The sequence below is a fragment of the Grus americana genome, chromosome 3, assembly GCF_028858705.1.
Source record: "Grus americana isolate bGruAme1 chromosome 3, bGruAme1.mat, whole genome shotgun sequence".
NCBI lineage: Eukaryota > Metazoa > Chordata > Aves > Gruiformes > Gruidae > Grus > Grus americana.
In genome coordinates, this window is record NC_072854.1 from 125,544,688 (window position 1) to 125,568,942 (window position 24,255).

General features: G+C 48.3%; 2 protein-coding genes across 2 annotated transcripts in view; one reads left to right on the plus strand and one right to left on the minus strand.

The window, feature by feature from the left end:
- The first annotated feature begins 546 nt into the window (after positions 1 to 546).
- Positions 547 to 1,693, plus strand: NKX2-4 (NK2 homeobox 4). Its single transcript, XM_054821758.1, has 2 exons — positions 547 to 922; positions 1,032 to 1,693. The coding sequence occupies exons 1-2, from the start codon at positions 550 to 552 to the stop codon at positions 1,691 to 1,693; spliced, it is 1,035 nt and encodes a 344-aa protein (XP_054677733.1). The 5' UTR covers positions 547 to 549.
- Positions 1,694 to 4,688: 2,995 nt separating this feature from the next.
- Positions 4,689 to 24,255, minus strand: part of XRN2 (5'-3' exoribonuclease 2) — a 49,082-nt gene continuing 29,515 nt past the window's right edge. Inside the window, exons 25-30 of the mRNA XM_054820992.1 lie at positions 23,629 to 23,697; positions 23,392 to 23,526; positions 21,900 to 22,027; positions 15,817 to 15,877; positions 10,136 to 10,277; positions 4,689 to 5,525 (exon numbers count right to left, since the gene is read on the minus strand). Coding sequence (XP_054676967.1) covers positions 5,463 to 5,525; positions 10,136 to 10,277; positions 15,817 to 15,877; positions 21,900 to 22,027; positions 23,392 to 23,526; positions 23,629 to 23,697 — 598 coding nt within the window. The 3' untranslated portion in view covers positions 4,689 to 5,462. The remainder of the gene's footprint in view (positions 5,526 to 10,135; positions 10,278 to 15,816; positions 15,878 to 21,899; positions 22,028 to 23,391; positions 23,527 to 23,628; positions 23,698 to 24,255) is intronic.

Genomic DNA, 24,255 nt, shown 5'->3' on the forward strand with positions numbered 1-24,255 from the left:
GCTGCCGTCGGGTCCGCGCCGCCCGGTTCGGGTCCGCGCTGCAGCCCGTCGCGCTGCCCCGGGGGCGGTTTATTTCGGGGGACACAGGCACAGAGGTGCGCTCCGTGCCCCCCGCCCGTGCCGCGCAGCGCACCGCGGGGTGGGGGGGGCGGGGAAGGGCGGGTACTTACGGGCGAGGGCCGCGGGGCTCGGCCCGGGCCGGGGCCGCTCGGAGCCGCTCCGGCGCTGACCCGGGGCCGCCGGGCTTAAGAGCCGTCCGGCGGGCGCAGGACAATGGCCGGGAGGAGGGGGCCGGGGAGGGCGGCGGGAGGCGGGGAGGGGACGGGGCCGCCCGCCGCCGCTCTCCCCCGCCGGGCGCGCTCGCTCCGCCCCCCCGCGTCTGGCGTAAACCCGGCGCCGGGCTAAAAGAAACGGCGAGCTACCGGCGAGCTACCGGCGCCCGGGGCTGGTGGCCGCCGCGCCGCGCCTCGCCCGCGCACGGCTCGCCGGTGCCGGCGGCAGCCCCCGGCGCGGCCCGGCCCGTCCCATCCCGGCCCGTCCCGCCGCGCCATGTCGCTGAGCCCCAAGCACACGACGCCCTTCTCGGTCACCGACATCCTCAGCCCGATGGAGGAGAGCTACAAGAAGTTCGGCGGCATGGACGGGGCGGGCGGGCTGGGCGCGCCCCTCGGGCCCTACCGCCAGCCGCCGGTGCCCGCCGCCGCCGCCGTGCCGCAGCACGTCGTGGCGGGCCCCACCGGGGCGGCCGCCTACCACATGCCCCACGGCGTCTCCCAGTTCCCGCACGGCGCCGTCGGGGGCTACTGCAACGGCGGGCTGGGCAACATGGGCGAGCTGCCCGCCTACCCCGAGGGGATGCGGAGCGGCGCGGCGGCGGGCGGCGGCTGGTACGGGGCCGGCGGCGACCCCCGCTACTCCAGCAGTAAGTGCGGGCGCGGGGCGGCGGGCGAGGGGCGGCGGGGCCGGGGCGGGGGGGAGCCGCTGCTCCCGACGGGGCGGCCGCCGGCGCTGAGCCGCCTGTCCCGCTCAAGTCTCCAGGTTCATGGGCCCGTCGGCGGGGATGAACGTGGCCGGGATGGGCGGCCTGAGCGGCATCGCCGAGGGCGCCAAGGCCATCGTGCCGCTCCACGCGGCCCCGCGGAGGAAGAGGAGGGTGCTCTTCTCCCAGGCGCAGGTCTACGAGCTGGAGCGGCGCTTCAAGCAGCAGAAGTACCTGTCGGCGCCGGAGCGGGAGCACCTGGCCAGCCTGATCCACCTCACCCCCACGCAGGTGAAGATCTGGTTCCAGAACCACCGCTACAAGATGAAGCGCCAGGCCAAGGACAAGGCGGCCGCCCAGCAGCTGCACCCCGACGGCGGCGGCCTCTGCCAGCAGCACTCGCCGCGCCGCGTCGCCGTGCCCGTGCTGGTGAAGGACGGCAAGCCCTGCCCGCCGCCGGGCAGCGGCACCCCGGCCCCCGGGCAGCCCGCCCCCCCGCCCCCCGCCGCCTCCGCCGGGGCGCTGCCCGCCGCCGCCCCCGCCGCCCACCCGCACCCCGGCTCGCTGGGGCAGGCGGCCGACCTGGAGGAGCTCTCGCCCAGCCCGCCGGCGCTGCACGGCCAGGTGCCCCCCCTGGCCCCCATGGACTCGGCCGGCGTCGACTACAACGGCGGCATGGTCAGCCCCAACCTGCTCTACGGCAGGACGTGGTAATCATCCTTCCCCCCCCTCCTCCACCCCCGCCCCGCCCCGGCGTCGCCCCCGCCCTCCGGGACCGGCCCCGACGGCCGCCCCGGCCCGGCCCGGCGAGGGGCTCGGCGGCACCGACGTGCGGGGAGCCCCGACGGCCGCCCGTGGGCCCCCGCCTCGCCCGCGCCCCCCCACCCCCACCCCGGCCCTCCGGCCTCGCTTCGGTTTTTTTTAGACTTTCGGGGTTTTTCGCAGCTCGGAGCCGCGGGCAGACCCGCAGCGGGGCGGGCGCAGGGCCCGTGTGACCGCGGGGCTGTTTGCGGGTGCGTGGGTGCGTGGCTCCGTGTCCCGTCCGCTTTCGTGCCGCTGAGATCCGCCCCGACGGGACGCCCGGCCGGCGGGGGTGGGGGGGAGAACCGGGGGGCGGCCGGCGGGGCTCGGGGCTCCGCTCCCGGTCTGGCCCCGCTCCCCCGCGGCCGGGCACCGGCAGCCAAACCCAAAGGCACCCCGGAGCCCGCGCCGGTGCGCGTATACCTTACAGACCCATTGAACGCGAACAATAAATCTTCTGAAGTGCAACTTATCTCAGCAGAATTAATTTTATAAGGGTGCCCCTGAAGTGCAATTTCATTATTATTTGATTGAAGGTAAATTGAATTGTAACTCAAGGTCGAGGAGGCGGCGAGCGGGGCGAGCGGCCGCTGCCTTTTGGAGGACGGGGAGCGGCTGGAGCAAGAAAATAAAACAAATCCAAGCCTGGCAGCGGCGGAGGGTGTTTTGGCAGAAGAGCTCTCGAACGCCGGTGCTCAGATTTAAGGGGGGAAAACGTTTTTATCGTTATTATTAATTATTGCTTAGGAAATGAATGTACGCGCGTGGACACGGTGCGCGTCCCGTGCAACCGCCGCGAAGACGGCGCCGCAACCCCCGGCACCTCGCTGAGCTTCCGACGAGCTGCGGAGATCACCGAGAGCCCGGGGAGTCCCGGGGCTGGACGCCGCTTCCCCGCCGGGAGAGGGGGGGATCGGGCCCCGCAGCCGCCGGGGCCGCCGGGCTGGAGGAGGAACGACGGAGAACGGGTTTGTCCCCTCGCCTCTTCCCCGAGGAAATCCAGCACACCGGGAAACGCATCTCGGAAGTTTCCGGCAATTTTTCTTTCTTTCTTTTATTTTGAATTTTTAATTTTTTTTTTTTTTTAACAATAAAAGGAAACGTTGTTCTCAAGAGTTGGCTGCTTCGTTCTCGGTGTACGTACGGATGAGGTCCGACCGCCCCTGGACAACCCCCAAACCCCCGTTTTTCCGCCTTCCTCCCAGCCGCTCCGAGGATTTCGTTCCGCGCCCCCCGCCTCTGCCCCCGTTCCGCCATCCTCGGGGGGGTCCGCCGAACCCCAACCCCCCTGGGGCTCCCCAGCCTCGGCGGCCGCCGCAGCTCCGCGCCGCTCCCGGTTGCGCCGTGAATGAAGGAACGATTCTGGGACGGAAAAAAACGGATTTCGGCCGCTGCGAGCCCGGGGACCGGCGACCGGCCCCAAGAGCCATCCCAGGGCCGGGAGGAAGCGGGGGGATCCCCGCCGTGCCCCTCCCGACGGCCGGGGGACCGCTCCCTCGGGGGACGGGGCGCTGCACGGGGACCCCCGCGGCTCTCCCCGCTGGCTCCCACGGGGGACGGCTTGCGGGATGGGGACGGCCCTTGGGAAGGGGATGGGTCTGAGCCCGCTGGGGTGAGCAAGCCCCCCCACACCCCTCCAACCCTGGTAATGCAAGGTGGGAGGCTTCAGGCTCAGCACCAGCTTGGAAAACATACATCACACAGAGGTAGAGCAGTTTCGGGACCGCCACGGGGATCCTGTCCCCAAGGGCCACCCCCACGTACCCCAGCGGCTCCGGGTCCTGGAGAGCGCTGGGACGCAGCAGGACCACACGCCTGGGCGGGGGGGGCACGGGCAGCCGAAGCAAAGAGCCAGCGGAGGGGTGATGCTCCACGGTCAGGCCCCGCATCCCATCCCCGCGTGATGGTGCAGAGGAATCGAAGGTCCCGGCCACGCGCGTTGCTCCAAGCACCGCTCCGAGGGTCCGGGTGGGCACCGCAGCTCCCAGGGCTGGCTCCGCTCGGGAACGCCAGCCAGCTTTGAGATGCGCGGCCGTCAGCCAAGGGAGCGAGGAGCTGGGCAGGGGGAACTGGCAGGGACGAGCCCTCCCCAAAGCGGCCCCCCAGAACGTTTATTCAGCCCCATTTTCGTACCCCCCTGCCCCCAAACGCGGGGAGCGAGGGATAAAAGCCCACTTGCACCCCAGGTTCATCCTCGGGAGCAGGGGGCACCTTTGGCGCTGCGAGGATGAACCACCCCGCTCCTTTCTCCAGCCTCACGCTCCACCACCACATTTGCATGAAAATTCACGTTCCCTGCTGGTTTTGTTCTGCTCGAAAAGCAAAATTACTTTTTTTGAGACCCAAATATTTTCCCGGCTGAGGGAGAAGGCCATTGGTGAGGGCTGATGGCGTTTCCCGGCTCTGGGCAGGACGGCAACTCTTTGCATTACAATGAAGGATTCTGCTCCACCCTCAATCACTTGAAAATAATGAATCCAGTTTCATGATTTCTTCCTCCCAAGGTTACGTTGGTCTGCTCTTTTCCCTCCTTGCTGGTGATTAACATCTGGGCCCTGGAAGGAAGGAAGGGGCTGAAAAACCCGCTCACGGCAGCACCCTGCCTCGCCACCCTACCTAGGGGCAACAGCAGAGCTGTGAAGTTTATTGATGTATACGATACGTGTGGTTAATGGCAAACCACGGAAAGATGTCGTATTAGCGTTAACGCTGCTCTTTTAACTGGATGCTCTCACCATTACCTCTTTTTTTTTTTTTTTTTTTGATTAAACAAAGATTTTAAATGCTACTGTAGAGGCTGCGCGGAATTATTTCCCAAGAAATTAATATCAACGTGTGCACACAGGTATGGAGAAAAGATACAAACACGTTCTGGAGGGAGGCGGAAGTAAACCACTCGATGCTGCTCAGAATTTCAAAAGCCACTTTATAAAGCAAATAAAAATATTTACTGATTTGGTACACTGACATGGAAAATCCCTAGAAAGAGTGCTAAAAATGAATGGAAACTCTGTACTTTGCAGCTATTTTAAATTATATATCAAAACAGACAAGTACACCTTCCGTGCTTGTTTATGTTACAATAACAGTGTCAAAAACAGGCACAAGTTGTAAAAGTTGAAATGTTTTACTTCAAAGTCCAAAAAAAAAAAAATATCTCTCTGCGAGAAATTCGAGGAAGCATCTCTGACAAGGAATACCGCCAGACGTGTCTTCAAACACCGCGCTCCGCAGGCTGCCTGCTGTGTCTTCCCCCAGAGTTAATAAAATCCGATTTCTGGGCATTCTTTAAAACTCCGTGTCTGTTTTCAGGCTCTTCTGTGTGAAGTGAAGGATGTTTGGAGTTCAGATTGACAGGCCCGGCTAAGCACAGCTTGGATACGTACTAAAGACAAAACAGCACTCCTACCTCATCAAAAGTCTCACGGGCAAATTAGCAAGTCTAGTTTACTTGTCTTTTGAAATACGCTATTTCCAAGTGACATAGCCCCCCCACAAAAAAAATAATCAGTTCGGTAAGAAATGTGCACATTTAAAACGAGTATCATAGTTTAAAAACTACAGGGATGGTTCTTAAGGATTCCATTTCTTTCCCCCCTCCAAATAATAAAAGAACAAAACCCAAAAAACCCGGACATTTTCTATACGTTTTTAAAAAAAAAAAAAAAAAAAAAGTCAAGAGCTAATTCCAGCTGTATCTTCCTGAGGGCGGTGGCAGCGGGTAGGGCCTCCCGGGGCCGTATGCCTACAAACAAACAAAAGCGAGCATTTATTTTTTGGATTAACGTCACAGTAAACACGTTGGGCAAGCTTCAGGCGCCATACCAAAATGAAACAATACATCCTTTGCACAGCAAGGTACCCCGGGCAGAGCCGAACGCCTCGTACCGGCGTTTGCAGATGCTCTCCTGAAAACACAAGCTTTAACCTCCACGGAAGAGCGGCTCCGAACAGCCCCGGCCTCGGCTCCCGGCTGTACCGCGCTCCTCAACCAGAAATAAATTCGCTGAGGACGAGTTACTTCCGAGCTGTAAGCCCTGCGCAACGCTGGCAGCAGACAGGCCACGCGCACGCACCTGGAGGGCAGATCCGAAATGCAAATCTTTAATTCCTAGGGAAAGGTGGGCTCTGCCGCCTGTACCCTCGTGCTTTACAGCAAGCAGTGCTGTCAGAGGCGTTCTCGTGGACTAAAGTATCAACTGGAGCCGCGCGGCGCCTGCACGCCGTTAGGAGTGGTCGGGTTTATATTTTGTTTGGGTTTTTTTTTTTTTTTAAGAGGAAAAAAATAATTTCCCTTGACTACCAGTTTTCTGTTTTAGTTGTAAGCAATCTTACGCTAAAGCAAAGCAGACATTTTTACAGATAAGGATTTTAAAGGAAAAAAAATTGTATTTGCGAGAGCAGCAGTATTTTTCAGCATTCATTTATTTTAAATAGGTGAAAGATGCCTAAATCCCACCTTGGAAATCAGTGCAAATTAGATATAGTTTTGTATTTAAATTCAGATGAGGCATTCTGCACATCAACTATCCAGTGAAAAATCTGTTGGAAAATTTCATAAAAAGTCCCCTTGAAACATTTAAAATTATTTCAAAACCTGACACACTGCAGAGACCAGAAAGTTAATTAAACGCGATGCACTAACAGCAGCTACAGGGCTTTGTTTGTCACTTGGAGGGGGTTTTGGTGGGCAGGGGACGAGGGGCTTCCTTTTGGCTCTTTAAAAGAGAAATCCACCTTCAGCCTGTCCTGCGAGAGCGGCTGGAACAGAAGAGCAGCGAGCAAACCTGGGAGAGGGGAGGCGTCAGGCCCTGGGAAACGGCGCTCTGGCCAGGAACCCCTTCGCTACCCCGGTTCTAAAGGGTCTGAAGGAGACCTGCACGCCGCTTCCCCTGCCGGGGGGGGGTTACGTTTGTAATCAATTCAAAAAAAAAAAAAAAAAAAAAGGGAAACAAGTTGACTACAGCCCTTGAAAAATCCCTGCAGTTACGCAAATAGCGGCGAGCCCGGACAGAACACAGCTCCGAGGTCTTGTAAGAGCCGCGCAAGGGATTTATCTGGACATTCAGTTGTGTATTACTACGGGCTAAAATAAAACTGTCCAACACCCGCACTACACGATCAAGTTTATTCGCTAGTTTTCTGGAAGGGCTGGAGGACACCAAACACCCACTACCACAGAGCAACCCATATCCATGGCAGTTGCATTAATTTTGTAAGCACTTGGTAGCAGCGCGTTTATTAACCTCTTCAGACCACGTTCTGTATGCTGTAAAAAAAGAATTCAGAGGTGAAAGGGACCAAAGATAATTATTTATGCTGCTGTGTGTCACCACTTCCACTTGAATCCCTTTTCAAGGCTTTAAAGCTTTGAAATTTACAGGCGGCCATGCCACATTCAATTATTGGTTTTGCACCCTAAAGCCTTTAAGGTAGCTTCTAATTTTACTCCAGTGCTGCCAGCCCCAAGGAAATAATGACACCTGAAAGTTCATTTAAAAATAATAAAACAAAAAACAAACAAAAAAAGAAAAAAGGCAACAAAAATTTAAAAGGAGATAAAAACCTGTTGGAAAGCAACACAACCACAAAGGAAATTTTTTAAGGAAGCAAGTTTCCTTGGGCTGAAAGATTTGTCCTTAATAACCATCACATTTGCGAAGACAAATAAAACCGTAGTCACCGCCCAGTTTTAACTTGGTTTCACGATCCAGCAGACAGGTCCCGTGCCAGTGCCAGGTGAATGATGCTTTGGGCAAGGCTGCAGTGGTACCACCAGCCATACGCCTCCTATTTAACCACCCCGAGAGCGGGCGAGCTGCGAGGGCAGAGGTTTGCTGTCACTGCCAGGCTGCGGATGCTCGCGGGGCTCCGAGACCCCGGCATCACGAGGCAGCTCTCCAAAAGGGGATAGATGCTCTCCCTGAGCCCACATCGCCACCGTTTCTGGGAGACAATTCCTGTTCACCTTTCTGAGTCCAGCTGTAGCCGTTACGCATGAAGATTTAAGGACGGGAATGAACGAGTTTCAGCACAGATTCCTTTTGCAAATACATCCACCTACGCTAGCCAGGATAAAGGGGAGCGCAGAGCATGGCACAGCAGACAGACTTTGTTCAAGTATCTATTTTCCAGCCCTAATTAAATACCACCCAGGCTCCACCAGCATCAAAATCCTCCACTGATTTTCCTATGTTATTGCAGCAGCCCCTGTGATGGATTAGTGCAGTTACGCATCTATTCCTTTGTCTCCAGCGTTTTGGGTAAGCCTGAGTAACACAAAACGAGAGGTTTTTGAAAACTGATCCTACCAACACACCTCATCCAAATTTGAAATATGCTTAAAAACAACACCACTGGGGACTAGCTGGGCAGCACAGCCAGGATTCAAGCCCTACTGTCTCCCCATTAAGCCTAACGTGATCATAACCCGCGCTGTCTAGTTTTGCTCATAGCCAGAGCCAGTCCTGGAAGGATTTGCACTGGTAATGCCTCCCCACTGTACTTGGAGCAACAGTGCACGGTGGTATACTTGCCTTTTTCCCCTGTTTCTTCCTGCAACACCAGTATGACAATTGAAAGAGCTAAAGACAATTGCTACTCCAGCCTCAAAAGCCTCCTCTGCACTAAAAATGCTTCAGGGTAGGAGTCGGCGGGGAGAAGGGAATCTCACCGCTGCTAACGAGGGCTCAGTGGAAGAAGAGTTGAAGAGTTGGGAGCGCTGGGGCGGGCTGCTTGCTGGCTATAGATCTTTTCAGCAGCACCCTGTAATCCTGCCGTCGGCAGACAATGCTGAGAACGGTATTAGCAGCTCACAGGCATGTTTCTGCCGGGCTTCGGTCCCGACGAGCTGAGCCAGAGAAGCACACGGCCCTCTGCAAAACGCTTCCCCAAAGGCTCTTCTCTCACAAACTTGGTCTGACTGTATGTGTTTTTTTTGTATTATTTGCCTCACCCCCCACCACAACAACGGCGTGGTGCAAAAGTGGTTGTTGTAGAGAGCGCTACCGACCAGAACAGAAAAACATAAAGCAGACAAAGAATCAGAGAAGTGGTGAAAGTGCTGTAAGACTACTTTCACTATGCTGAATGACATTACAATTGAAATGGCTCGTACTCGCAGTCCCTGCTGCATAAAGCAGACGGGGCTATCACCCAGTACACACACTGCAGGACAGAATGCACACCTTTGTGAAAATGCCAACATGCTGCCAACAGCACAGAGACACAGTCCCAGCAATCAGGCACCAAATCTGACTGTGATTGTGCTGGACCGCGTGACACGCAGGTTCACGTGCTGGGGAGACAGGCAGACTGGAAGAAAACGTGTAAAACCCAGAGCGTACACTAAAAAGTGACTTGTCTTGAGCACGTGTATGAGAGGGGGCTGATCCCGGTCCCAACAGAAGGCGGATTTCAAGCAGTTTGTGCCTTAGTTTCCATACAGAGGATCGGGAAATAGTGCTGCTACCGAGCAGCTGAGTGCTCTTCCTCCTCTTTCTCCATTAGTGGTCAGGAACCTTCCCACAGCTGAGTAATAGTTCTGACTTACCAAGGAAGTTTAATATAGGTATCTGAAAGGTATTTTAAACTGGTATACGGCATTGTAAATACTTAAATTTCTACTACAAGAGGATATGCAGATTATGTTTTTACTGGGAACACATGCACACAAAAATAATCACCTAAGCAAAATCACCTGCTGCTTTCAAGAACCTTTTTTATTCTGTGGTATTTTCATAAACTGGTGACAAAGTCACCTATAATTTTGGATGAGGTTCTCCTATCACATTCACTTGTTTTCATTTAACCACACAAAGCAATTTTCACGTGTACTTTCACATATATGTTTATTTCTCTGGCTGCCAGAATCTAACATTTGCATTTAAGTAGTTTTTCAGCTAAGGGGAAGCCAATAAACATTCAAGGGGAAAACTTAATGAAGCCATAAGAATTTACATTATGAACATCCTGGGGAGAAACCCTCCTATCCCCAAAATGTGTAGCTGATGGATTTCCTTACAGAAGAGGAAGACTCCGGTTGAAATACTTGCCTTCAGATTATGTTTTCTCAGGCAGTAAGAAGTGTGTGAGTTGGTAGCACACTTGATCTACTTTTAATGAGAAGCAGCGGTGGCACAGTCCTGGCACGGGCCTTTGGCCAGGGACACACACGGAGGGCTGGACACGGCCAGGCAGCTTACCTGTCGGTGCTTTCACTGGCGAGGCAGTTACCGGGCCAAAGCGGGCTGAGGAATTGCTACCTGAGCTGCATTCCCTCTCCACGGCCACACGCAGAGGAAGCCTTACTCGGGAGGAGAACAAAACGTGCAAAACGGGACAATGTTTTCGTACCTGTCTTCCCCTGTCCATCCGATCTTCAGGTCTCTGTGGGTAACTCATTGGTCCGCCCAGCCCCTGGTACTGACTTGGCTGGTACTGATTTTGGGATTGCAGCATGCGGTTCCAGGCGAGAAGAGGAGCAGCCCCAGCAGTTCTGTGTAAAGAAGAAACACGCTGCAGCATGAACTTAGCTCCTAGAGAGAGTGTCACACCATGAATTCCTAATTTCTATAGTCTCACGCGATAAATGATTCTATTTGCCTCAGAGTTAGCCACTGTCACATCCAGCTCTGCCTGCCGTGGTACTGCAGATGGCCAAGTCGTTAGAGATAAATGGGGGGGGGGGAATAATCTTCCAAGATTCTCCTCCCAAAAGGCCACGTTTGCTTATTGCTTACTGCTTCACCACAGCTTGAAAGTTACAGAACCAGGTACTACCACGAGCAGCAAATTCAATTTCACGAACCAGAGAGTTTTCAAATTCCTTGGAAGGATTCTGTCCATCTTTTATTTTAGGGGCAAATTCGCCCGTTCATCTGCAGTGATCTTGAACGTAGATTAAACCCCAGATATCACCAAGTTAGCTAAATGTAACACACCATCCACAGAGTAAACATGTGCGATACGGGAGAATGAGGCTTTCTTTTCTAAATGTCCAGACTCTTTCTGGGAGTCCATTCTTTCTAGTTAATTGCAGGTTGCAAATGAATTCTTACGGCGAGTATTCTGAATCTAGGGTAGGGGCCTTGGCTGCTTTTTCCCATCCATTATTCTGCTCAATATGTCAGAAGGTCTGATCGGGAAGAAACCTTTTCAAGTTCTATTGATGCCGTTTTCAATTGACCACGGTGACCTAGCAACATAAGCACTAATTGGCATGGACTGACTGACATTTGGTGTACAGTTTATATGGGAACACAAATTCAACATCCATTATAACCTAGTTTGCCATCCTAGATTACTAACAGCAAGAAATGTTTTAATTGCCTTCAAGTACCTATTCTAACATTACAATTATAAAGCAACAGGTATAATACATCAAATCATTGTTTGATTAAAAATATTTAGAAAAATGATATAGCTATGATATAGTCTTTAAGGCTGGGCACGGGTAAGGGTACAAATTCCTTACAGAATTCACAGCAGGTTTGTTTTGCAGTACCATATATTGTTGTAAGGGAAAAACATTGGACAGTTGAGACGGTTAATCTTTTCTGACCCCTGTTTAAGAGAATCAGTTGAACAGTGTGCGGCCAGCCTGCCGAGCGACAGGCTAGCAGAGAGCGTGAGCACCGCATCTCACGTTTACCTGCTGCACCGCTGAGCTCAGAGTCACTCTGGACATCCTCAAAGAGCCTCTGCCTAGATTTGCTGGGTTAAATTCACGGGACTTCAGCCTTGGGAGGAGTAACCCTTCCCAGAGGCTGATATATTCTCAAACGCACATGCAGATCAGGGGGGAGGTATGACTTTCATGGCCAAGGGAGGACTCACAGCCAGCTGTACAATAGTGGGAATACTGGGCAAACCGAGCTTTGGGCAACTGAGGAAGCGGGAGAGGAAGGACTTTTAAACACATGTTTCACCAGCTGGAACAGAGGCAAAGTTGGAAACAAGACAGGTAAACATAAGATTAAATCGAATGAAAACAGGCATTTTGGACATGAAGGCTTTCTGCTTTCAGATGCAAATTGCTTTTGGTTTCACACTGAAGCCTGTATGAGAGCTGCTCCACCTGGCCAGATTAAGACCTGCCTGAATTTTACAAAGGCAAGAGAAACTTCTACCATCTCCAGAAATGAAAGAACTTGATTCCTGTTTATAAAAGTATGAGTCTGACCTGATAAATACACAACTGGTAAATACGATGCACAATACATGTAGTAAAAATGAATGAGCACAAAAGCTAAGTGGTAACACTGAACTGTGCAGTTTTATTTTTAGCTTCAGAGGTATGTCTAGAAATGCACAATGTTATCCAAGTCATTCACCTGGCAGAGCAATACTGTATTTAAAGTTAATAGCACATTACACTTTCAGGGACTAAACACCCGAAATCAGTATTCTAAGTATGATATTCCTTTTGATTACGTGTTTTGAGTACTAACTTCCCCCCCCCCCATTATTCCTAGAAAGCAGCAGACTCTCGAGGAAGAACACACGGCTCAGCCTTAAGGAAAACCACAGGGAATTACCTACACAGCCCCAGCTCGGGGACTGTCATCAACAGGCACTCTGTCTCTACAACCCCGCTAACACGCTTGTGTTAATGCCCTCAGCGACTCATGGTCACGGGCTGCACTTGCTGCGTGCCTGGAACGGGGAAGTTTGACACAAATTTCGGTTGACTTGAATATGTATTCGGCACAGGGTTTAAACTTTTTATTTTAATAAAGTGCTGCTTAGTGAAAAGTTGGGATATTTAACAAATGAAACACTTATCACTAATGTCGCTATGACATTGGGGCATTTTTGCTTTGACACCATGTGAAAGAGTGAAATTGGTGATTTTCAGTTAGAAGCACTACATATTCTAGAGCATAAACCTAGTAGGAAAAGGAAAAAAAAAAAGCTGTAATGCATTTTCTGGTCTTAAAACCAGAAAAGCAGCTTACACCTTTTTGCTCCTCTTAATTCATAGAACTATGTACTATTTTTAAAAAAACAAAATTTTAGATTTTCATCTGGAAAACAGAAATCAGGAAGTTATGGTCCTCAGCATTTCATGTTCATCTAATGCGTGCATTAATTGGCGATTCAAATTACCTGAGGGTGGAGATTTGTGCACAGTAAAGCTGTGCCTCACGGGTAACCAATATGGAATTGTGCCACTTGGAGCATCACATGAGTTCACGTTGGCAGAGTTACTCAAATGCACTATCCAGAGTTAAGCCAACTTACGATTAAACTAAAGCATGTGCATGCAGGACAGCTAAAATACAACTTCAGCAAACTTTACACAGTAAAACATTTCTGCGTTCCAACCTCAGCCTCTTTGGAAATCTCTTCTACGAGCGGGTTAAGCAAAAGGATTCGCTTAACCAGACTACAAACTTCCATCAGCCAGGAAACCAGGTAGCAAATATAAATATAATCTCTGACACATATCAGATCACTGCTACCGAAGGCAAGAGCATGAAACAACCTTCTGCTACCTCCAGTAGCGCAGCCCAGTCAGACCAGTGCCTGAAGAGGACGTGCCGAAAGGTGCCCTGCTCAACGGCAGCCCACCATTTTTATTCTACTTGCTGTACATTGAATTGCACCACTACGTTTAAAAGTAAGAAATCTTATGCAGGAGACAAGATCACCTGGATTGTGAAGCAGCAGCTTTACACTATTGGCTTTTTTCCCCACCCAGGCTAGTTTAGCCCTCGCTGCAATGCTCTATCCCTCAAACAGCACAAAGGCTCAAAGCTTTCCTGGCAGGGACAGGGCTCCTTGCTTATCCCTTGCTCGATGTTGCAAACCAAGAATATCGCGGCCTCCTGCCAACACACTTCATCTGAAAAGGCTGGAGCAGGGGCTGGCCTCTCCCTCAATTACTTTCTTCCTGGTAGCAGAGGTGATGGAGGACAGAAATTCCTCGCAGCTATCTCCGGTGGCACTTTGCTGCTCCCAAAGCACCTGAAGCTGCAGCAGCAAGCGGGGACGGCCTTGGGGGTAGTGGTACGGGAAACCAGCAGCTCCCAGGGAGCTAACTGGGAAACTGAAAACCTCTTGGGAGGGGTCAGTTCAAGAGGTTCAGCCATTTTTTCCTGCACCAAGCCTATCTACCTTCATGTTTCTGTTTAAACTTTTGCTTCAGTCTCCATGCTCATCTCCGTGCGGCAACTAACTCAACGTCAGCCCTAAGCATCCGTTTCATCTGCTGCCTGAATCAAACATCTTCCAAGAACATGGCAAAATTCCTTATCCTTGGCTCGGAAACCAGCAAGTTAGTTATTTTCATAAACCATCTGAGGTAGGACAACGCACCATCAGGGAGGGAAAGCCTTGTAAATGTACTGTTGTCACTCGAAAGCTAGAATGGCGTTCTCCAAGCTCATTTTCTAGGTGAAGATGATACATCTTCGATTTAAAGTCACCTCAGGGGACACCAGTTTCCTCAAGCGTGGGAGCGGAACAGCGAGGTCGATACGTCAACGCTAGAAGCACGCTGGACGGGTTGGCAGATCGAATCACGAATGCCATCTATCTGCAAAACTGCTCTGTAGTATTTGGCAGTGCGCGGTCACTTCTAAAAATATTAGCACCAACCAAGCACAGTAACCTTACGGTAGGATTCTGATTAGAGACACAGTCGATTATGACAATTGTGATAAAAATGCATATTTGAAGTGAGAACCAAACGGAGTTTCTGGCTGAAAAGTTATTTACGTGTGGATCGAGAAACTCTTCCACTTTGCAAAAATAAACAGCCTGGTAAAATGATAAAAGAATAGCATTGTAAAAGTAACGACAAGTTACAGACCCGTACCAATATTTCACAAAATAGTAAACTGGATTTAATTAAGGTGTGGGAATAGCAACTCCCATGGAGAAAGTGATATTAAAGTTTGCAATGCAAGATTCATTTATAATGCAATATTCCACATGGATGTGGCACAGGACAAGGGAGCCAGACTTATTTCAATAGGGATCAAAATGGTTGCCATGGAAAACGTGATTGCGGAGAGCTCAATAAATTCTCCCAAAGCTTATATTTTCAATGGTTAACATTTGCAAATAAGACCATGAAAAAAAAAAAAAAAGAAAAAAAAGTTGTGCCTCAGAGCAGGAACTTCAGAGCTCTCACATACGCTCTCATTCTTCCATAAATATAAATAAATATCATTATTCATAGCTTTCACAGGTATGCTGGAGTTTATAAAGTCCATCTGACTTAAGGACGTACAACCTATCAATGAAGGAACGCATGTAAAACATCCCTTATTATCAAACCATGTCACATTCCTTCTATTCGATGGCACTTATTGGACTGCGGATTCCATAATCCTTCCCTGAGTCCCTTCTGCATTTAATTCAGTTCAGTCTTAAGTAGTTAAAGAAACTGTTTTCAGTGGCAACTAATAACTACTGACCTACAGTGACACTGCCCTACAATAGGCTTGTCAGGCCTGAAAAACTTGTACCAAAGAAGCTGATTAGGACTTCAAGAGGTTTGTAGCAAGAATCAATGGCTAGTCTGTACTAATGCTGCGGTTGCGGCACAGAAATGATAAAAGTGGAACACCATTAGTTATGCCTCATTAAGCTCCACAGCCCTCCTAAAAAGAAATTTGTTTAGCCTGTCCAAAATCTAATGCAGTTTTAAGCTCTCTGTGTTCAATTTCATAGTATCTCAAAAGCTTCAATAAGATAAAGGCCAAAGAACCAAGAACGGTACCAAAGCACCAACAGTAAAGTTAATTTTGAAGTCTGAGTTTTAATGGAAAGTGTTTTTGCCTTCTTTTTTTAATAGAAAGTACTCAAGCCTTTTAAAGGATGAACACCACACAGTGCACTCACAAAATATAAATAAATCATGGACATTAATTAACTTCAAAAAAACCCCCTGCTGTACAGCACAATTTAAACAAATTTAAACAACAAAGTTCAAAAGAAAGAGCAAAAAAAAATTGTGAAGCCCAGCAGAACCGAGTACGTCCTCCTGGCCACATTTTACAAAACTTCAATCCCTCCTGCCTTACCTCTGCGGCGTCTGCTGAAACAAGGGCGTAGGACCTCGCCACGATTCCTGTGGTCTAAGATCTAGAGGGTAAAACAAAGTGTTAAAATGAAAAAGAGTGAATATGCTTAAAGAGCTGTGCTCCACTTACTCTTACACATGCCTGAGAACTTGTTTGAAGCAGTCAGAAAAGCTCAAACTGGATATACTACCCAATACATTTCAGCCAGGCACTGGTTCCTGTTGCTGATTTTGATAGAGCCCTTATGTCCATCAGTGGCAAGCTCTGTATCCGTTAATAAAAGGTAACTACTTTTTTTTTTTTTTTAATACCTCCAATAAGCTTCAAGTTACAAGAAGAATGAATTTTAATTGCTTGAACTAGCACTGGTTACTGTTTGGACACTTCAAAGGTATCTGTTTTCTGGAATTTTTAAAAATGCAAAATTATTATGTTACTGTAACAACTGAAGACTTTATTTAATCTTCACATTCCTTACAAGTAAATTAATCACTACACTATATGAAAAAATACAGATACGTATACACACACTGCTGTGTCATCATCAGAACATACCATGCTCGTGAGTAACAACTATTTAATGCTCACGTGCAAGTCTCCCTCTGATTAGGCTAAGTTATTCTATACAGCAAACTAAGAGAACCACCAGAGCATGGAATAAATCAAATGGTTCCACTTTATTCACATTTAAGTGTGTGTGTGTATATATATATTAAAAGGTACATTTAAGATAATATCATCATCATTATTATGAATGGTGTCTCAGATAAGATAGACTGAATTAAACCTTTTTTGGTTAAAACCTTGGCCAGAGACACAGCATGGCAGTTATAAGAAACGGCAATGAAAAAGACCACCCACTTCTCAATTGTTTCTCCTACCCAAACTAAGTCTTTACAAAGACGTAGCAGTAACAACATTGCTTTAACGGGACATGCAATTAAACGGTTGTTGTTCTTCTAAGTAAACTGGTCAGTAAACAGGATAAAAGAAACAGCTAATCAATAGCTCCCCGGTCAGTCCACAACCCTCAAATTGTGCATCAATCAAAAGCTTCAGTTTCAGTGACACCTTTGATTATTTTCAATGGTGTTTAAGTGTGACCTAATTTCAACAGCTGGTTCCAGAAGTTGTCTAATGGCTGCGCTGCGCCGGGACAGGAACGCCCTGTTAAACTGCCAGTATTCAAGTACACTAAAGCTTTGCAATAATTTCAAAGAAAAGGGCGGGGGGAAGGGGGGAAGAGGCAACAACCCAAAACAGCCAGGGGAATAATCTGTGTCTCGCTGCTAACCCTGGCTGTGGGGTACACGCTGCCTTTGGTTCATTTAGTAATCGTTACCTCTCTCTTCACATACACGCCTACAGACATACGTACTGTTACCGAGTGATGCTCATAACCCGGTATAACTGGTTATTTCATGTACGCTGCAACCGGTCTAAAGCCTGGCAAGGACTGAAGGCGGGTACGTGGCGCTGTTCTACTGATCAGCCTGTGAGTTACAAGGACTTTTGCATGCGTAAACAGGCTGTGCTAACATCGCGCTTTAGTGATGCTGTGTTTGCTTTTGAATACAAGATTAGTGCAACACAAGAAAAGCCAGGCCCATAATGCTGTCTTCAGCTATTTTGGGGATAACGAGCAATTCAGGCGCAACGTTAAATTGAAGCTTAAAAAATAAAGGTACAAAGATGAAATTGCTAAAAAACAAATAAATTGGTAAAGCCTAAGAGTGTCACTATTTTCAATCAAAAAATATCCTAAACCAACTTTTCATTTCTAATAATTTCAAAGTTTTGTAGACACCAGCACCACAGAAATATACGCAACACAGCAGAACTGTGCTCTGCTAAAAACGTTTTCAGATGCACAGAACCCCTCTACCTGTAGCTACTACTACCTGTAGTTCTCCACCTGCAGCCACCAGGATGGGGGGCTAGGTTATGTCACCATAACCAGACCTGCAGGTCTCCTTTTTGCTTGTTGGGTGGCACAAACTTCCAGAAAAACCCCCTCTATTCCACGGGGAATAACAGCAATGCTGCCCCTGCCCTTCTCCTCTGTGCCGGCTGAGCTAGGCAAGACCCCAAGCATTCGGACAGTTCTACAGACTGATGCAGTCTGACCCTCCTTCCGGTCAGAGCTTCACATTTTAGTTGGAGTTTTTTAACACGTTTTCCATTCCGCTGCCAGGTCAAAGGGTGTTCTGGTGAGAAACTCGGTGAGATGATGCTGGTCTCGCCCTGGTACAGCGTTTCCCATGCATACAGACCTCTGCTCGAGGGCCAGTTAAAACATGCATCCTTTTTAATCACTTTCTTTCCGTCTGAAAAAGAAAGGACCCGGCTCTCCTGCTGTAACAACATCTTTTTTGCAGCTCTAGGGAACAGTTTAAGAAAGACTAATGAAATCATCATAAAAACATTTAAAGCCACCTTATCACTATTCATTTGTATGGCTCTGACAGAGAACAATCTTTGAAGGGAAAAAGCTTGGAGCAGTGAATTGCACTTCAAAAAGGTACAAAATCGGAGAAGAAATGACAATTAATATTTTCTTTAGTCTTCAAAACTTAGGCATTTCCTAGAGCTATAAGGCCAAATAAACTGCCTTCTCTAGCAGCTCCTCAAGTAACAATTTATCTAATCAGTGTGGCAATCAAAGACGAGATTTTCTGTTTACTGATTGCACTAATCAAAATCACTTTTCAAATGCAGCTAATCGACAAGTTTACTGACTGAAATGAAAGTCATAAATCAGATACCCTGTGCTGCAGAAACCAAATATGCCATTCACAGAGTACTGCCACACTGCACTTGACTCCCCAAGTTATCAGCACAGACAATTATTCATCAACTGAAAATTGGCACATCAAAGTCAAATCAGAGAACAACAGTAAGAAACACCCACAGCAGGCTCTTGAGGAAGAGATGGCACTTTGGCTGACCGCATTGCCCTTCTAGAGCCTAATTTTACTTCATCATACATATGAAAACAAGACAGAAAATGAAAAGTTGCTCTGCATCAATCCCACAAAACGTGGGAATTTTAACCACATCAGCTCTAGTTTTTCAGGAACGTGTGGGTTCAGGATGCTTCCCAATCCAATTATACCAGAGCGTACAGCTGTTCTCTCACAATTAGACAGCTGATGAACGTGACTTTGACACAAACGATAACCTGCCCCATTAAGAAAATTCAGTGTGTGCCTTCCCATTCCTTTGAATCTGATTTTCCAGTTGAAGATCTCTGCGCTTTGACAGAGACATTTGTGCCTGAACGGAAGGAGGTGACTGCACAAGGCAAGAAGATAGCTGTGCTGTCAGATCTAGGACTACCTTTTGGGACTCCTAGACAGAACGCTGTCTGGGTGAAACTGGTCCACAGGCTCAGTTCTGACCACAAATTTCCAGTGGAGCACATGCACTGCCCATGCAGACTGTTCCTGTTCACCAAGATGACGGCCACCTACTGCAGCGAGGTTCAGAGAGTTGCTGACACGCTCTCACCTTCACAGGTTCACTTAACACTACACCCACACAATCCAGAATCCAGGAGGTGTCACCACGTCGGTCCCATTTGCAAAAGCATTCTTCAGTGTGAACATCCGAAAGACTGACCTCAGCAGAAATTTTGGGCTATGGCACTTGGAGGTATTCTTCTAACAAGGGTTTAAGCAAGTTTGACTCTACCTAGTAGAGGAGGAGTTAAGGCACGTGTGATTCACTTGGCTTTGATAGTCCCAGGTGGCCTGGGCTGGGTCCTGAGCCACCAACCAGGCAGCAGGATGCGTTTCTGGAACTCCTCCTAGGGAGCAAGCACATCCCTCATGCTGTCTAACCTGCGTCCATCCCACGGACTGGGACATCAGCTGTCGGTTAAATAACGAGGCACCGAAAGAAAGACTATCTCCAAATATTTAAGTCAACTGCTGCTGTAATTAGTTGTAAAGACTTCTCACAGGCTGTTTAAACCAGAAGTCAATTAGAATTTAAGACTAATCTGCTAGCACAGCTTGGTGTCCTGAGTAGAAGAGGAGGAGAAACACAACAAAATTAACTGACACAGAATATATTTGCAGCATGTTGCACTGCGTTCTCCCATGAAAACAGAGAGTGCCAGGAACCAGCTTCTCGACCCCGGGATGAAGAGCCCCAGAGAGCAACAGCAGGCGCACAACCCCTGCTTTGTGAAAAAGCCTTTGTACGATGACTGCTGACAGTGTGCAAAGCAGCGCGCCGCGCCGGCGGCTGGAGGGACCAGCAGGTTGACCTGGCACCTCATTCTGGTGCACGAACAGGAAAGCACAAGGCCAACCTCTGCCTAATGGGTAAACTGGCATTAGGGAAAGTGGCACAACAAGGGGAGGGAAGGGGAAAAAAAAAAAAAAAAAAAAAAAAAAGAGCCTTGCTTTCAGATTTGCCAGGCACACTTGCAGAACAGCAACTGGGGATGCCCGAGGCGATCTGAGGGTGAGGAAGGGGCAGGAGATGAGGGGAGGAAGGGACGCGTGAAAGCAAGCCACCAGACAGTTTTTCTGAGGCCAACAGATGGACTGGGATTTCATATCAATCAGTGGATTCAAGCCTCCTCAATTTGAAAGAACGATGGCATTGGGGCATATTTGCATGTGGAGTGCTTCCTATACAACACAAGGTGCTCAGATGCCACGAGGACGAGAGCTTTGCAAGTACCTAATGGGCAAGATCAGCTCCACGTACGTAAGGCACAAAACCTGCTTTGAAATACCTATGTCCCACAAAGTGTCAAGCCTTGAGCTTCAGAAGACATGAACAGCAGAATCAGGACTGATGGGCTCACAAATACTTTCTCCCCAAAACCATGCAGACTTTCTCTTTCTGGAGATTACTACAAAAATGTGATGCCTGTCTGGTAGTTCTGCCTTCCCATTCCCCGCACTCCTCTTTTTAGATCGTATTTCTTGTTTAACGGACCCACTTGTTTTCCTTTAATCAAAGTTAATGGCTCCAGGCTCTCATATTCAATCCATCTCTCCACTTAAACAAACTTGATTCCTCACATAAGAAAGCTTCTGCACCCACTCCTCAACTACACTTCATCTACTTTGGGACTGGACAATAAGTTTAATTCAGAGTGGCCATCTCTGTTTCATATGTTGCAAAAATGCAAGTCAAGTATAAAAAGGCTGACAGCTTCACTATGCAGCAATTTGGTCTTCGATATGTGACAAAATGCTGGGGTGCAAACTTCATCTGTGTCAGCTGTTTAAACTTCAAACACTTGTATAATTCAATATTGGAAGAATTCAGCTGAACAGTGAGAACTTCTTACTTTAAAGCACCTTTTTAGGCAGCTTAGCCAAGTTTCCTCCTGTCTCAATCCCACCATTACAGAAATGCAGCCCCTAATCACAGGCAAAGAGCAGGACTCTTAACTAGCACCCTTTTTTGGGCGCCCTTCGCACAAGCAATTCCTTTCTGATGAAGCATTCCCCTTTGGGTCACACAGGATTTATCTTACCACTTCCAGTGACCCACTTGTTCACCGACCTCCCGACCATCTCCCACCACCCCTTTGCCAGAAGTTGCAACACCTACTGCAGGCAGGAGAAGCCAATATTGGACTGAATTAGCAATTTTGGTTCAGTCTGGCATCTTGGCACCAACCACAGCTCTTCTGTCAGTCCCACAATTTCTCATTAGTTATTTTCTGTGGCCAGCACCCTCCTCATGTTGTTCTCTCCAGACACAAAGCACCGAGCTTCTACCAAGCCTCCTGATGCTAATGTTGAGATTCACCCACATACTGAATATGTTGCGGATAACAGACACTAGGAACCCTTAGTCGCCAAAGTGCTATTTTTTGTATTGCATTGGAATACTGGGCACAGTACTCAAAATAGGATCCCACTTACAGGCACATAATTACATTTTAGTACATTTCATTGCAGCAATTCCATAAAGGAAGAGCAACAGAGAAGAGCAACACAAGGTTAATGGAGACGGATGCCCGAATGCACTTAATTGTAATAGTGCAATAGACCGAAAGGAAACAGAAATATTTTTCAAACTCTGAAATGTAGAAAGCAGAACCCACTTACTTGACAACAGTTTAGGAATCTGCTGCTGCCCACTCAGAAGCGGCCTGGTGTATGGGCTCCCGTAAGTTCCCAGAGGTACTGCGTTGGCATACATTCCTGGCATCCCTCTTTCCCTCGGCATCGTGTGGCTGTTACACGTAAGAAATGGAAAGGAAAAGGAACAGGATGTTTTTATGAGCACAGCTGCTACCCAGCCCACCGAGTGCCCCAGCTCTCCCAGCGTGTCAGTGGAGACGTGCACAAACACGACACAGCGATGTGCTCGCAGATCAGGGTCCCAGGCACACCACCACCACAGCAGTGCCTTTGTGAGCTGGTCCCAGCAAAAATTCTGAAGTTTCTATAGCAAGCCACGACAAGCAGAAAAACATTGATTTCCTGCAAGCTGTGGAAGCGTCCAGTAAAACTGAACTGCCGTCACATTTCCCAAGAAGTAAGAGTTGATAGAAATGCAGGATCTGCAAAAATTAGTGTATCAATGTTTGCCAGGCCTTTGCTATTATTCCTGTGCAGAACTACATTTGCATGAAGACCGTGATGCTTGTGTCTGCCACCCTGGACAGCAAGTTAATGAGACATCTTATGTGATCAATAACACAGCTATACTTTTTTTTTTAATAACTATGACATGGAAGAAGATGGTTCACAAGTGCAGCGCTGGAACAGTTATGCTTTCCAACACACGAACAGAAGGAAGGGTGTTGCTTTTTCTTCTTCCAGCTACTCCAGAGCCATAAGATGAAGAAGAAAGTATTTTCTCTTCCTAGAGACACTCGTGTTCAGTTGCTCAGAGAGTTTACTTTTACTTGCTGGAAATACAACCTCCTTTAAAATATTCTCTTTTCTGGGTCTGACAAACATATGGCTCCTTGCCCTCCCCAGTAAGGAAAAACATTTCATTTTACCTGTAATACATAACCCCAGCCCGTTCTCTCCTCCTGCGCTCAGGAGCATTCTCATACTACACTGCAGCACCTGAGAAAGTCACTTGGACTTTTGGAGAACTAATAAAAATAGACTGTGGCAATGCTTTGGAAAGTGACATTCAAACGGATTGTATGCTGTAACACATGCTTCGTACAAGGGTTTTTAAAATTTCTTCACTTTTAAAAGCATAAAAGACATTTCTGTCTTCATAATAGTCTCAATTATCCCTTATGTGCAGCATTCTCGCTGTACCTTCTGTACTTCAAGCAAGTAATTGCCAAACAAGATGAAAAAAACAATGGGTAAGCCAGTTAGAAATATTTAGTAGAACCTCCCCCCAAATCAAGAAGAATGCACAGCATTACTGCAAAATTATAGTAATAGACAGTTTTCATCGATACTGAATTTAAATATCACATGTCAAAGCCTCCATCATGGAACACTAGCACCTGATCTCTGGCAGTCCATCCTCACCCCCTTTGGTTTTTTGTTTTTTTATTAAAAAAGCCACAAGTGAGCATAGTCATCTCAGCAAGGCAGTCAGTAAGAATGGCACCAGCCTTACCCCAAAGTTCTAAATGCTGACTGGTCCAAATGGACTGGTTTTCTGTCTCGGTTAAAACCCAGCTGTGGTCTCCACGGCCTGCCATCATTGTTGGTTTTTTCCCAGTCTCCTGGCTTCAGAACTGGAGCAGGTTTCCTTAATATTAAAAATAGTTCCATAAATACTTCTCAGAGCAAATACTCACGTTAATAGAAGAAAATGGAACTATTTGAAAAAAAACTGACAACTTATACTTACTTTGCACCAGGTAACACTATAGCCTTGAAAACAAAGTCTTCATCAAATTGTGGATCTTTGAAAGAGATACTAGGAGAAAGTATTTGAGGATTAGGTTTACTTGATAACTAAGACAAGCAAGATTAAAAAGTAACTGCTACTTTATTAACAGTGACGTACACAACAGAAAAGATAAGATTCAAGAACCCGCAACTAAAACTGCAAAGCGCATTTCTTGCGCACAGATATACTGACTATATTGGACTTGGACGTCTCAGTTATTTTCCACAGGGTGACCTTTTTCCTCCCCTGTATCAACAGCCAGTCCAAAAAGAAAGTTTAATGTCTAGAAAACAGTCCTATGTATGGTAATGAAAGTATCTTCTGCAGACCCTTGAGTACAAATCCTCTAGTCAAAGCACCGATTGTACTTCAGTTCAAAGGCTGCCACAGGAAGGATATCAGCTTGCTATGCAGTCTAGTCAAAAGCATGCAAAACTTAGAAGTGGGATTTCCTGGGCCAGGGAGTTTTCATCCTGAAAGGCAGATTTGCAGTTGCTTGCAGTTCCCGTGGAGGGATATACACCTATTTTCAGCAACATCTTGCAGACCCTGCATTTTGAGCTGTCTAGTATTAGACAAACTAAA

Coding starts and splice junctions, on each gene's coding strand:
- NKX2-4 (XM_054821758.1), top strand. CDS start 550: ATGTCGCTGAGCCCCAAGCACACGACGCCCTTCTCGGTCACCGACATC. Junction 923..1,031: donor CGACCCCCGCTACTCCAGCA/GTAAGTGCGGGC, acceptor GTCCCGCTCAAG/TCTCCAGGTTCATGGGCCCG.